At 23.8% G+C, this 15,424-nt stretch overlaps 2 protein-coding genes across 2 annotated transcripts; both read right to left on the reverse strand.

Moving 5' to 3' along the window:
- Positions 1–1,343: 1,343 nt before the first annotated feature.
- LOC145847078 (lysophospholipid acyltransferase 5-like) lies at positions 1,344–12,595 on the reverse strand. The gene is made up of 13 exons (XM_082953497.1): positions 12,459–12,595; positions 11,264–11,371; positions 10,998–11,104; positions 10,239–10,332; positions 9,347–9,384; positions 8,130–8,237; positions 7,960–8,021; positions 6,926–7,043; positions 5,910–5,996; positions 4,994–5,160; positions 4,086–4,233; positions 2,759–2,917; positions 1,344–1,685 (listed from the first exon to the last, which is right to left on the reverse strand). Exons 1-13 carry the CDS (start codon positions 12,535–12,537, stop codon positions 1,584–1,586), a joined length of 1,377 nt encoding a protein of 458 aa, XP_082809623.1. The 5' UTR covers positions 12,538–12,595; the 3' UTR covers positions 1,344–1,583.
- Positions 12,596–13,928: 1,333 nt separating this feature from the next.
- Positions 13,929–14,977, reverse strand: LOC145847077 (uncharacterized). The gene has a single exon (XM_082953495.1). It carries the CDS (start codon positions 14,975–14,977, stop codon positions 14,195–14,197), a length of 783 nt encoding a protein of 260 aa, XP_082809621.1. The 3' UTR covers positions 13,929–14,194.
- Positions 14,978–15,424: the final 447 nt, after the last annotated feature.

Genomic DNA, 15,424 nt, shown 5'->3' on the forward strand with positions numbered 1-15,424 from the left:
CTTAATAAAATGTTAGAAGTTTTGGATATTGTTTTTGTATCAAAGACATAGTTTTTCCTTCACCCAAGTCTTCAAACATAGATACTAGTTATATTACTATACTAAAACTAAAACAGTAAATAAATTTTAGTTTAAACTAGAAGTTGAAATACAAAACTTAAAATTATTTTGACAATAACTAATACTTTTATATAAAAAAGTTTTTTAGATATCTATACTTCAACCTGAAGTTTATACAATTGATTGCTTCAGCAAGCCTTTAATACTGACTAAAAAAAACTTAACTGAGTATTTTTTTTTGTTGAAAAACTTTATTTAATATATCAAACAAATGCATTCTAAAGATAAAATTTATTCACAAGTGTAACTACATAATAAGTTACTTTTTTTTAATTTCATGATAATATAAAAGGTAGAAAATTGACTAAAATTTACAGCTTTAAATAAATGGAATACATACCCTTTTTAATACAGCAACAATCTTGGTCAGTTTGGCATGATTGCACATAGACGTTATAAATTTCAAAATATGTGAACAATTTCTAAATAGTATTATAAACATGGTTGCCACCAAAGTATCAAAAAATATAGAATTGAAATTGAAATTTGATAATTAGATCAGAAACCACGAAGTTTAAAGATTAAAACCCGAATGTTTAGTAAAATACAATTAAGAAAAGATATTTGATAAAAATCAAAATTACACGATAATTGTTATTTTTCAGTGGCTACACTACAGTGTTTTGTCGCATATTTTTATTTTACTTATTAAAAAATCTAAAAAAATCTTTTAAAAATAGTCATTAATGCAACTATGGTGAAAGACAAGAATATAAAGAGAGTTGCTTAGCATGAGGTATATATCAAGTACATTTGACATGCCTAAAGTTTTTCAAACCATATATTGAGTAACAAAGGTCAAACAATTGGTAATCTACATAATTAATTGGTAAAGAAATCTTAAAGGTAAAGAAAAAAAAAAGCATTGAAACTTTTATTCTAAACTAAGAAGGCTTTAATAAAACTTGTTACTATTATTTTAACAACTTTTAAAAACATTATTTTTTTTTAGTACAACAACCGTAAAGAAATTTGCAACAAAATATTTAAAAATATACTAGGCTATGTTTCTTGTTTTAAAGGCTGTATTAGAATAAACTCTGTGTAAATTTATTAAAATAAAGTAGACTTATATTTAAAAAAAAAACTTAATAATGTAGCTCATTAAATTGAATTCAATACAAAAAATGTTAATTATAACGGATTATGATTAAGTTTAAATTTACTGATTTAAAAAAGAGTTTACTAAACTGGTGGCAACCATGAATACAAACAATGTGACAGGAAATTAATAACACGATTTAAAATTTAGTGTTAAATTAAACTTTGATTAATAAACTAGGTCATTTTGTTTATACAGTTAATAGTTTTTGTTGATTAAAAGTTTTTTTAAAGCATATCAAAAATAAATCAAAATTTGTTGTGTTAAAGCAAATACATAAAAATATTCAAGCAAGAGCGAACAAAATGTTAAAATAAAAGGTCAAGTATTTAATAACAGCTTGTATCAGGACGCTAAAAACTTATTCTTTTTTCTTTTTCTTTGATAAAATATTAGTTATCTTTGTTATAGCCAGCATTACCATGAAAAATACATGACCCTGCCAGTAAAGAGCGTCGTAAACCTGTGTAGAATTGTCATCAAACTAAATAGTTTTCTTAATTCTTAATAATTTCACATAACTTTGTATCTGCTTGTTTATAACTGAAGCACTAAGAACTTTTTTTTATAAATTTTTCGTCTCTAAATTATCAATATTCTAAAATAAAATTATAACACATAAAACCACTGGTTTATTTTGTATTTTGTAAATAAAGCGCAGTAGGCTATTAACAGTCAAGCTTCAACTCTTTAAACTCACTAAGATCTTAATGAAGCCAATTTTATAAGCTCATAGTATTTTTGTATTTTTTAGCTACTAATTATTTTTACAGCATGAAAAACCCTGACAGTTTTTGTGGTACACAGGTTAAAATATATTTTTTCTGGAAGGTGCACTAGAAAAAATTAAATAAAACAACTTATTCTCATTTATCATACAGTTTTCAAGCAATATTATTTAAATTTTCACATTAAACCAATTCTAAAATTGTTAAAAAAAATACTTTTTATCAACAAAAAACTTACTTTTAGTAATCATAAAATATTTTATTTTTAAAATTCTAAGATATAACAATTTTCCGAATCTAGGTAAAGTGCTAACTAGTATGAAAATTAAATAATTTTAAAGTATAAAACTAAAAAGCATTTTAAGTAAAGATGCGCTGATAACTAAATTTTAAAATATTAAAGGAACTATACACAGGGTTACTATGGTTTTTGTGGAAATTTTATAGGTTTTCTGAATTTCTTCTAGGTTTGTACAATTTTTTTTTGTCCATTTTCAGTAAAGAATTAAATTTAAGTTAAAATAATATCTTAAATAGTATATAAAAATCATTGAAAAGATCCAGTAATGTTACTTTAAATGTATTTTATAGTTAATAGAATTCTAAATAATACAAAAAAATGCATATGGTAGATTTTTCATATCTAATCAAAACTTCACTATTTTACACGTAAAAATTAAAATTATAGGTTTTTTAGTGATCTTTGTTTAAAATTAAATTTTTTTTTGCCTAAATTGTCTAACTTCAAGTTTTTTCTAGGTTTTATGGCTACATGATCCTAAAAGTTAATCTGTACAAAATAACTAACCGGTTTGTAGCGATGCCATTTGAGTAAAACGAAATCAATAACGCAATAACCACACAGCAAGTGAAAGTAGCAAAATCCAACCAATGACGGAACGTATTTCAATATGGAATTTTTTCTCATTGAGCTTACCAGACTGGTTGACTCCATCATGTTCCGGAACTATATGTGAAACAAAATCGATGAGTTAATGCATAACCCACTAAATAATTTCAAAGTTGTTAACTTCCATTAAAATTTTGAGATAAGTCAAAAACATATATGAATGAAAATAAAGTTTATTTAGGTTTAACTATTAACTTAAAACATGCATTTTAAGAACATTATTCTAGTTCAAAAAAAAAACTTTTATTTGAGTTAAACTAATAATAACATATGGTTTTTGGTTGTATGTCATTTAGCATAATATTTAAGCCTGTTACAAATAACAGGATAAAATTGTATTTAGCATTTTTGTATTAAGTATTTTTTTTCTAATAAAATTACTTTCTTTTTGAACACTTAACTTAACAATTCATTTGAATTGCGAAAAAAAAAGTAAAGTTGCTGTATGCAGTTTTGTCTTCAGAGTTAACGGAAGTTAAAAAATATTATTTCACCACCAAAAAAAAAAAATATAAAATTAAGAGACCTTGTTTAAGTAATCTCTGAAATAGTATAGCTAGTTAAATGAGTAAAGTAAAAAATATATAGTAACTCCTACAAGACTTATTTCTAACACCCATTTACTGAATTTGCAATTGAGTAGTTCAACCTTATATTTGCTTATTTTTAATGGAACTATCCATATAAATACTTTTTCACACGCTAAAGTATTTGTGTTGAGACGTAGTAAAAAAGACAAATATTTCATATTTTATTATACATTCTAGTTTTATTTTCGTTTTTGATATTGAATTTCTTTAGCACCTGGCCTGTTACATAATTGTATACCTATAGGACACAATATTCTTTTTATTGACACAAATATATTCAACAAGGATTGTACACAGATTGATAAAGTTTGTGAGATATATTGGGTTAAAATTGTTAATTATTTCTTAACTTTAAATGAAATTAAAATGTTTAACTTAATGTTATGTTTTACAATGAGTTATTAAAAGTAAATAATTTTAAGTGAATTAAAAGTGAAGTGTAGGTTGTAAATATGATAGCAAAAAGTGGCATTGAAATTCTTCAGCTGATATAGAAAAAAAAAAGGTTTTGTCTGTTTTTTACAAAAACTTATTTATATTGACAACAAAAGACTCAACTTTACAGATCATTTTTATATTTCAAGCAAAACTCACTAAAGAGAAATCTTTACAGAAACATTTAACAAAAAACGTACTGGGCGCTCTGCACTCATAAGCAGGAACTCGTACGCGAAACACGTGAAATAGCCGGCATGCACACCGTGCCACACTGCTAGGAAGAACAGAGTAGCAAACTGGGAGATGAGCCGGTTTCCTGCCCACCTCATTCTTTTGAACACGTACCTACAAAAAATTTATCATAAAGTTTAGTTATATTCCAGCTTCGAAAAATGCATATAGCAGATATTAAAGCTAAAGTAGCGTTGGCTTTTTATTCAGTGCGTTTTTTGTTCAACAAACTGTTTATCTAACAGGGTTTAAACTTTTTTGTGAAGATTCTGGTATCATTAAATGATCATTTGCTAATTTTAGAGTTATAGACCTTTAATATCTAGAATTTCTTTAATTTGAATTATTTACGATTTTTACTACTATAATTGTATTTTTTTGTTGAAACTTCTTTACAATTTTTTATATAAAACATTACTTTTTCACAGATCAAACAAGCATGTCTTTAAAAAAAAAGTATAGTAAATTTTAATCTTAGCATTTTACAAAAACTACTTTCAATCTGTTCAAAAACTTTGTAAAAGTTCAAACCTTGCTGACTTTAATGCATAATATATTTATCTATATAAAATAATTATATACAAAACAACTGATTTTGACATAAATACTTTATTAAACTGACGACGTTTCGCTGCCCACAAGTGTACAGAGTCGTAAAAGTTTTCTGCAGTGAAACATCGTCAGCCTAATAAAATATTTGCGTACAGAAGCAGTTTGTTTTGATTACCCGACGAATTTTGCTTGTTTAGATTTCTAAGATTCAACTACAGTATATCTGGTATAATCATATACATTAAGTTGGCATATGTTTAAAAAAAATAAATTTATTTATCTGATAGTTAAAAAAAACAAATCTCATTAAAAGTAAAAAAACCTTGCCACCCAATTATTAGTGTTTATGTTGAAGCAATCAATCAAACCCTGGAAGTTGCAACAAAACAAAAAGTTCCAAATATGAGCGTTTCGAACACCATCCCATTTGCCTACTTCTTTTGTGACATCATAATTGTAACCAATGCCAATTATGATGCAGGAACCTTCCTATAAAGATAAAAAGAAGTTTAAGTGTAAAGCTTTACAGCTAAGATGTTTTTATGTAGTTTTTAATCTTATACTTAGATTCAATCTAAAAATACCTACAATAAAAGTAATTAACAAATATCTACAACACATTAAAATATGTATTTCAAAATACTTCTTAAAGTTAATATTAAGGATAAACCTACCTAATTTAGGTTGAATATTTTCAAATGTTTCAGTTTTGTGTTTTATTCAATTAAATTTTGTTACTAAAGTAACACATTTAGAATAATGATTAAAAATATAACACATTTAAAACTTGTACAAAAATAGAAATCAGTAAGTAGTAAAAAGGGGATAAACATTTAATAATTAGTTATATAATATGGGTTTAATATTTTGAACATAGAAAGTAAACTGCGTATTATTGAAATAATGCTTTTTATAACTGTTTTCTGCTTACAATGCAAAAAAATTTATTAGCACATAAAATTTATAACTTACATTAAACAAAAACTCATATAAAAGGTTGTAAGTATAAAAACATCTAGTGTGGTCAAAGAACAATTAATCTCAGAATATTAAGACTTAAATGAATTATACAAAAACTAAATAATTAGTCTTTTTTTTTGTTAAACAAATTTATCATATCATCATAATTTTAAACTAAAAAAAATTAAGCTGTATTAAAAGAATTTAGATTAAAAAAATAACTTTATAAGTTTTTATAACATTTGTTTTTAAAACCTTCATATAAAAAATAAACCAACATTAATCATCCATACAGTGATATATCTTAACAGTGTGAAGTATCCAGTAATTGCTACAAACAAAGATCGTTCAATTAAGGAAAGTTTCTGAAAAAATAAACATTAAATTAGTTAATGTAATTACAGTTTTGAAAACTAAAACACTTACGAATTCTTAAGTACAAAACAAAGATCTAAAGTACTCTAATTACAAAAAAAAGTGTGTTAAGGCCATAGGGGGGGGGGGGTCCACTTTGTTTTTTACAACTTGATCTTATTTTGTAGAATTTAATCTGAGCTATCAGACACTTTTAACCGCTTAAAAAAACTCAAAGTAACTTTTGAGATATAAGCGATCAAAGAAAGGGCGTTCAATAGGATCCTTATGGAAGGCGAAAACTAAAAATGCAAAAAAAGGCTATTTCACTAAAAATCTATCTCCTCCTTCATTTTTTGAGTAATCTTTCTCAAATTTTTACAGAATGTGTATCATTAAACTTTAAAGAGATCTATTGTAGGAATTTTTTTAATTTTGAGTAAAAAAAAAATTATTGTCAAAAAACTACCCTTTTTTTTAGTTTTTTGTGGATAAAATTTTTATTTTTCAAAATTTCAAAAATTCAAACATTCAGATTCTGCAAAATATTAAAAGGAACAATTCCTGAAAATTTGAAGTATCTAGGTCAAAAAATGAAGGAGGAGATAGATTTTTAGTGAGTTTTAAAATTTCCAAGAAAATTGACCCCGAAAAATTTACGATCCATACTTTTGTATCGGAAACTTTTTACAAAAAATAAAATATCTCAAAAGTTAAATGATATTTTTAAATTCTATAAAAACAGGCTTGTAGTTTGTATTTAAAGCTTTCATATAAAAGCCAAAGTTATTTTTTGTAAAAAAAAAAGTAGGACCCCCCCCCCCCCTATGGCCTTAGTTTAGAAATATAATAAATAAAAAAATCATTTATAGTTTCTAACATTTTAAACTATTACTTTTTATTTTATATAGGGTTTTATAAACAAAAAAATAATACTAACATTAAATCCAGGTGTTGTATAAAACCCTTCATTGTAGGTGCTTGATACTACAGTTTGCAAAAGTAGAAAGAATATTCCAAGAAACAATTGTTTTGCTGCTTCTACATACCTTTTAGAGCTGAAGAATAATGTTTGGTTAAGCACGAGAATTATGAGTAACAAAAAAAAAACTAATTTCAGTTATATTCAACTAACAAACAAAAAGGTGTTTGTGGTTATTATGTATAAATTAACATTTATTAAAATACATAAGATTTACTTTGTAGTCAAGATTTTGTAAACAGTTGTCAAAATTTAGCTTCAAAAATCTGTCAGAGTGAACTTAAATTAGTCTAAGATTACCGGTTAATTCAGGTGTCGGAAAACTGCTCCAGCAAAATAAAATCTGGAGCTCTGCGATGTACTTTTTAGATAAAAACTTTTTTATTTATTACAAAAAATATGTGTAAAAAAAACTTACAACTCGATACATAATTCAACATTCGCAAAATATAAAAGATTTATGATTGATTATTTTATCACATTTCCGGTTTAAAAGTAAAAAAGTACCTTTATATTGATAACTAAATTATCAAAAATAACTGTGGCCTGCAGCGCGTCTTATCACACAATGTGGCCTACGAGCAATTTTTTCAAGAAAAATTAAGACTTATAAAAGGCTACCGACCCCTGGGTTGAACAATTAGTTAAAACCAATAGTTCACTTTCATGCTATAATATAACGGTAAATTTGTAGACAATTTTATTATAAACCTAACATACTTTTATTAAGTCACTGAACTTTCATCTAAATTTAAAATATATAAACTAATTAAAGATAGCTTAAGTTACTCTGATAATTCTAAAAATTTTCTAATGTGTTTGAAATTAAATGTTATTTAAAGCAATTGATAAACGTTTCAAAAATCATTTGGATCTACTATATTACAATACAGATTCTTTCAAAGTGAAAAAACAACAAAATTTTAATTTTAGTTAAAATAGTTTGTAAAATTTTTTTTTTATATTAACTAAAAAAAAACTTTAAAAATTACCTTTTCTCATCCTTTCTAACAAGATTTCCTTCTACTAATAGACGAACTTGAGAAAGTGGAAACTAAAATAATTGATTTTATATTGTAGCAATTGATATGATTTGTTTTATAACAAAATAATGATAGCTTTTATATAAATTCAATTCTTAGAAACATTAAAAAAAACTAACCTGAGGTCCAACTAAGAATCCAGTGGGAAAAAAAGAAAATGCCAGAACTTCTATCAGGCCAGGTAAGTCAGATATTTTTCTTTCTTCTTGTTCTTTTGTAACATGTTTCTGTCAAGTTTACATTTAGTTCCATTATTGGTACCTCTGAAGTATCTTATTAAAAAAACTAACTCGATAGTTTTCGACAAAAAAAAAGTACTTACATTTGATGTAATATCTATAAAAAATTCAAATAAAGTACTTAGGAAAGTGTGACAAAAAATTTACTCTAATCTTTACTTGTTTGTTTCAATAGAAACTTTAAGTATTTTTAATCTTAACATTTATTTTCAAAGTCAAAAAATAAAATTTTAAAATGTTTTTTTTTGTAAATCTTGAATTTAAATGAATGTTTTTACCTAATAATTCAAAAGGTTTTATGATTAACTACTTTTAAAATTAATATGACTATATATTAGTTTAACTGTTCAAAATATAGGTTTAATCGTTTGCTAATAAAAGGTCCTAGTGAAGTAACTTCCCTGGAATATAAATAATATAAGCATAGAATAAAGTGGATGTATACATGTTTTTCACTAAAATAAAATAATTTCTACAGATAATAGTTAATAATATAGTTATTCTATTCTATGCTTCTATTCTTTCATTACAGTAATTATTTTTTACAGAACCCAGTTGAAGTGTGTTGATTCGTTAACACACATATGTTGGTACATTAAAGGAAGATTACTGAAAAATTTGTTTTTATATATATTAGTTTACAAATTATGTTGAAATATAGTTTGACAAAATCATTTTGAATAAACAAGCAAAAACTATGTGTTCTAAACATGATATTATTTTATTTTAAAGCTGAAAATCAAAACCTATATTTTTTGGAATAAAAAACTGATAAAATTAGCATTTAATTTAAACCATAACATTCACATATTAAAAACTACAGTTGTAATTGTAGTAAACAATTGTAATAAATATGACTAGAAATACTTTGTACAAAACTTAATACTCAAACTACTTAAAGGCTATTTTAGTTGAAAACTTTTCATAAACAACAATCTATTTACAGTGTTAATTGTATAGTTAAAATATTAAACAACATTACTCAAAATATTAAAAATAAATGACATCCAATAAAATAATAGTTCAACTTTATCAGTATTATAAGTTTTGTTAACTCATTTTGACTAATATAAAAACTAAAAAAAAAAGAACGTTACTTCATCTTTATGTCCATCGTAGACGTCAAAACAAAGACCTAAAAAATTGTAAAATTATTTTACCTTAAACTATGTATAGCTAAAGTTTCTTAAAGTATATAATTATTTTGAACAAGCTTAAATTAATTTTGTTGATTAATTACACGTATTAAAACAAATAAAAAGAAAAAAATAACTATAAATAACTGAGTGTAAATTTATTCCTCTACTAAAGCTAATTATTTGAATTTTTTTAAACTTGTTTTTTGAAAATTAATTCAAGTATTAATGAATGTATTTAAATAATTTACAATCAGTAGACAAAAAAAACTTTATTAACAATTTTATAGTTTAAAACAAAAATAAATATACAGGAATTAATAATCTTATCATTAGAATATATGACTGTACATTTCAATTAACTTAACAATTGCAGGTAATAAACGTAGCTATTATAGCAAAAAATTATTTTTGTACTTAGTATGTTTCTTTAATAAAAAATAAAATTACAAACTAATGCATACATAAAGTTTTTATAAGTTGTTAATTTTAAAGATTAACTTTTCATTAGCTTTTACATTGAACTTTAAAAATAAATAAACTCTTTATTTTACAATGACTTTTATCTCAACAATTTAACTAGAATAGGTAAAATATTTCAGAAAACTTTATAAAAAAAATAATTTATAGTTTTTCTAAGTAGACCATTTTTTACAGAAGTCAATAATTGATAGTTTGACATATATACAAAACTTAAGAACATAGCAGTTACCCTGATAAGTAACTTAAATTCAAAATACTACGCCAAAAAATAATTAAAAACTTTTATGTATAAAAAGAGTGTAAATTAAAGTAGTAAAACAAATGAAATACTTAAAAATTTCCAAACAATAAGAGTATGTTAACAACTAACCGATTAATCTCAATGTAAGCACGCAATGTGGCATGAGCCAGTTAATGTCGTAGTCATCAGATGTGAATGAATAGTAGCCCAGAATCAAGTATGTCTGAATGATGTAAAGTAAATGTAGAGTTAAAAAATTAAACCAACATTTAGCATAAACTTTATATAAAAATAAAGATTTAAAAAAAAAATATTTAATCATATCTATTTTATTTCACTTATTTAAACATAAAAATATTTTAGTTGAAAAAGTAATTTTAATAAATAACAATCAAACTTTTTAAATTATATTACATAAAATGTCTGAAAAGATTCATATCATTTACTTATTAATTTTTAAAATCATACAAGAGCAAAAATAATCTAGCCTATATCTTTTAAAATATTTTAGTAGCAAAATTCAATCTATTAAATAATTAAGTGAGCTATTTTATCATTATATAGTACTAGACTAGCACTTAAACACATAGAACATTAATATTAAATAATCAAAAATATATCTCTAAAATATCTTTAGCTGCAGGGTTAAAAAGTGAGTGAGTAAAACAATAAAATAGTTAAGTTAAATAGTGCTATAAGCAAAGAAAATAACTATTTTATAATTGATTTGATGTTTGAGTCTAAAATAAACACTAGTGCATAAATTAAAAAAGTTTTGTAATAGTTTTAACACCAGACTAACTTATTTAAAGCCAACACGCTTTGTGATTGAGATAAAAACACTAATAAATTGAACTAAACTAGTTAGTTTACAGTATCAAAGCTAACCATTTGAAAAATAAAGGAAATTACAGCACAAAGTAGGCTTCCATTTAATGAATTTATTAAAATCCATTGTACTACTACACACAGGTATGCATGTTGAATATCAATACCTGTCATGTATATAGTAAAACTTCAATTAATCTTATTAAAGAAAATTATAAGTAACTTCATTTGTAAAATTTATGCTTTGTTATTCATTATAAAACGTATTTACATTTATATAATTTAATACAAACTAATTTTCTTGGTGATACAAAGTTTTTACAAACCGTAGTTCCAATAGTAGAGGACTGAAGAGGATATGATAAAGTAGTAGTGTTGGATTTTAGGTGAAAATTTATGAACAAACTTGTGATGAAATATGGAGATAAAATAGCCTAAAATTTTTAGTTAATATATAAAATTCATTACAAATAAACAAATTACTTTTAAGAATTATTCAATGTTAAAATCAAGAAATTTGAAATACAAAGAGTAAACAATATTTATTTATAACTAATTAAAACAGTTGTTACAAATAATTTTCAACTACTAAAACTTTAAAGAATAATAAACCAGTTAGGTATAAAGCTAACTCTAAAATCAATAAAATAATAAAAAATAGTTATATTTTACCAAACTTCTTTTGAAAATAAATTTAAAGGAATAGAGGGGGGCAAAACATTTTTTTTTAAATTATACTTTTTTTTTACATAATAAATAAGCTACTTGTTACTTTTTACCTCTTGTTAAAATTCAAAGTAACTTTTGAGATATAAGCGATCAAATTTCAATAGGTTCTTTATGGGAGGAGCAAACTAAAAGGGCAAAAAAAGACTATTTCACTAAAAAATTATCTCTTCCTTTAGTTTTTGAGCAATTAATCTTAAACTTTTTCAGAGTAATCTTTAAAAAATTTCAAACCACTTGTAGGAAACAGATATTTAATTATTTGTAAAAAAAAAATAAACAAAAACAATTTAATCAAAATTTTGGTCTTAAATTTATTTTAATGCCTTTTTTCAAAAATCTACTTCCTACAAGATTTTTTCAATATTGAAAAGTACTGAAACTTTGAAGTAACTTGGTTTTAAAATGAAGGAGGAGATAGATTTCTAGTAAATTTTTCTAATTCAGAGAAAACTAGCCATGAAAATTATTGATTCCAAACAGTTGTATTGGAATCTTTTTACAAAATTTGTTATATCTCAAAAGTTAATTGAATTTTTTATTCTATAAAAAGTATATTATAATATATACTCTAAGCTTTGAAATAAGAGTCTATGTTAATTTTGTAAAAAAAATGTTGGGCCCCTTTTACTTATATCAATTTGACAATAGCAAACAGTTAAAAGAAAAAGTATCAAATTTAAATATACTAACTTTTATTGACTATACTCCGTAAAGTATCAATCAAAATCTTAAAACTTTAATAGAAAAAATGGGGCTTTATTTAACACTTTTAGTATTTAAACAAACTCTTACTTATTAGAACTGAAAGCAGAAGTTTGACACCAGGTATTGGAACCCCTAAAGATTCTGAAAGATCAGCAACAGACAACATAGGTTTCAACTAATTATGAGTACTTTACTAAAAGAAAATTAATATAAAAGACCTTCTTTTAAAGTTAAGTACAAATTTTAGAATATAAATCATAACCATATTATTTTTTAAACTTTATCAAGTATTAAATAAAATAAAACATGTAATCAGAAAAAAAAATAAATAAGTATATCATGTGTACACCTAATTTTAAGACTGCATGAATTTAATAAAATACTTCAATATCTTAAGTATAATATTTTTTCTTTTAATTATTTTGCCATCAATAAACCTATAAATAAGAAGGCAATGTAAATAGTAATTATAAACTAATAAAACAAAACGCACTAATTAAATTTTAAAAGCAATAAAAGTATAAATTTACAAGTTACAATTTAAGACCATAAAGAAGGTATTTTTTTTAAGTCAGTCTTATTTTTTGTATCACATTTTAAGCTACAAGATATTTAATACTTTATTTTTAAATCAGTGTTACTTTTAAGATTAAGCATTCAAAGTTGGAGAATTTGATTGTTTTCATATGGAAGGTGCAAACTAAAAAGGCAAAAATAGTGTATTTGAATAAAAATCTATCTCCTACAATTTTTAAGCAATTGTTTTATAACTATCTCCGTCTATATTTTTATAAAACTTGAACAACTTCTAGGAAATATATTCTATAAAATTTAGGTGTTTTTTTTAACAAATTCATTTAAATTGATTCCTTACAAATTGTTCATTGTATTGAAAACAACATTTTTTGTAGTTTACTTAATAAATAAGAGAGGAGATAAATTTTTAGTTAAACTTTAAAAATTGAGAGAAAATTATGCATAAAACTTTTTTATTCCATACAGTTGTATCAGAAACTTTTTTAAAAACTGGTTATATCTCAAAAATAATACGTTTTTTTGTACTGTAAAAAGTTTCTTATAGTTTTTTCTTTCAGCTTTTAAATAAGTGTCAATGTTAATTTTTATGAAATTTTTTTTTTGACCCCCATGACCTTAATAGAAGATCATTTAAATAAACAGCAAGTTTATAAAAGTTTTATGTAATTAGTTCTAAAATGTTCAATTAAAAATATCTTAAAACTAACTAATACAACTAAAATAAAGCCTTAAACATTTTTTTTTCAACATTAGAAAATTCATCTTAAGTCATTACTAAATAGCAAGAATTTAATTATAGCATATAACAAAGAAACTAAAACTAATTATAGTAGTAGTAACAAAAAAAGAAGAATTTAAACTGTTATTTTATTTTCAGATTTGTATAACTATAAATATAAATCAATTAAAAAAAGAACATAATTATAAGCAAAATTTTAGAGTCATTAAGTTAAAAATTAGCTAAGGTTTACAAAAATCAAATTGAGTAATCTTGGCAAACTTTAAAAAATATATGGTAAAACATTAGTTAAACTAGCTGAAGTAAATAACAGCCCTGTAACATTATAAATGATTCGTTCATTCAACTAGAAAAATTTAATTATCAAGAATAGAAGCATATAATTTTTTTTATCAATAAGGTGCTCATCTAGCCAGAATCTGCATTTTCTATAGCTGTAACTAAAACTTTTTTTTTAGTAAGGTAAATGTTTTGTTATAGTTAATGAGCAAAAATTCAACAAAAAAACAACAAAAATAAATTTTGACTATATAAAATAAAATGTATTTCACACTAATTCATCTTCTTCAGCTAAAAGTTTCTCACATATACTTGTTACAGCATCCTCAGCAAACTTTAGTCTTTCTTCACGGCTTTTCAAATGTAGTTGTTCCTTGAAAAGATATATTTTAGACATTAAATCATCAAATGAATCTAAATCTGATTCTATATCTTTATCATCACTTGTTGAATCCTGGATTTCTTTTTCTTCATTATTCGATTCCGTTTCTTTTTTTGTGCTTATTTCATTACTAATAGTAGAATTTTTGACAAAATTAGAATTCTTTAATATCATTTGAGGCCATGTATGAGCTTCAAGAGCATTTTTTAATCTGCAAACACCATAATCATCTTCTTCAAACTCTTCAGATTCTGGCTTCATTTCAATAAGCTCAAACTCTTGTTCTAAGCACAAATTTATCACAGGTTGCCTGTGTAAGAATTTAGAATCTTTATCATCATCTAAACTTTCACAAATCATCAACTTTATAGAAGGAGACCAGCAATCAACTTTTTTGGTAAGAAGTTCTATATCTGATAAACTGTCTTTTTTAGAATTAAAAAAGACAATTGCTGCTTCAACTTCATTTTCAGTTACAAAGTCAGTAAAATTTTTATCATACATACAAATATTTACATTAGTCTTGTAATACTTATTATCAATTTGCCAGCTTTTATTTTCTGGGTACTCTTTTTTTGTCAAGCTTTTTATAATAATGCTAGCTTCTTCTTTTGTTAAACTTTTACTAACAAAAACAGCAATCACTTGATTTTCAGAGGAACAGCTCATATTAAAAAAAATATTTCAGCCTATTAAAAAAAATAAATGTTAAGAAATTTATAACAAAATATTTCTTATCTTTTTTAATATATATCATTGTAATTTTTAAATTTAAAATAAAATACAAAAGTTATATGCCTCAAGTTATTCATTAAGATTTATAAGACTATGTTACTTAAATACAAATTTAATGTTAAAGCATAGGGGGTAAGGTAATTTTTTACATATTGATCTTATTTTAAATATCCTTTACTTGGCTAGCAGTTGTTTTTTACCATTTTGTAAAGTTTAATTTAGTTTTTGAGATATGAGGGTACAAAGTCAGAGACCTTAAGAGGTTCTTTAATGAAGGACTAAAGTAAAAATATTTAATTAAAAAACCAATATAATTTATACTTTATTATTTTTGAAAAAAAAAACTAGTCTGAGATTTTTACAAATTTATAATTAGCCTGA

This window comes from Thalia democratica, unplaced genomic scaffold, assembly GCF_965202585.1.
Source record: "Thalia democratica unplaced genomic scaffold, ktThaDemo2.hap1.1 HAP1_SCAFFOLD_784, whole genome shotgun sequence".
Lineage (NCBI taxonomy): Eukaryota > Metazoa > Chordata > Thaliacea > Salpida > Salpidae > Thalia > Thalia democratica.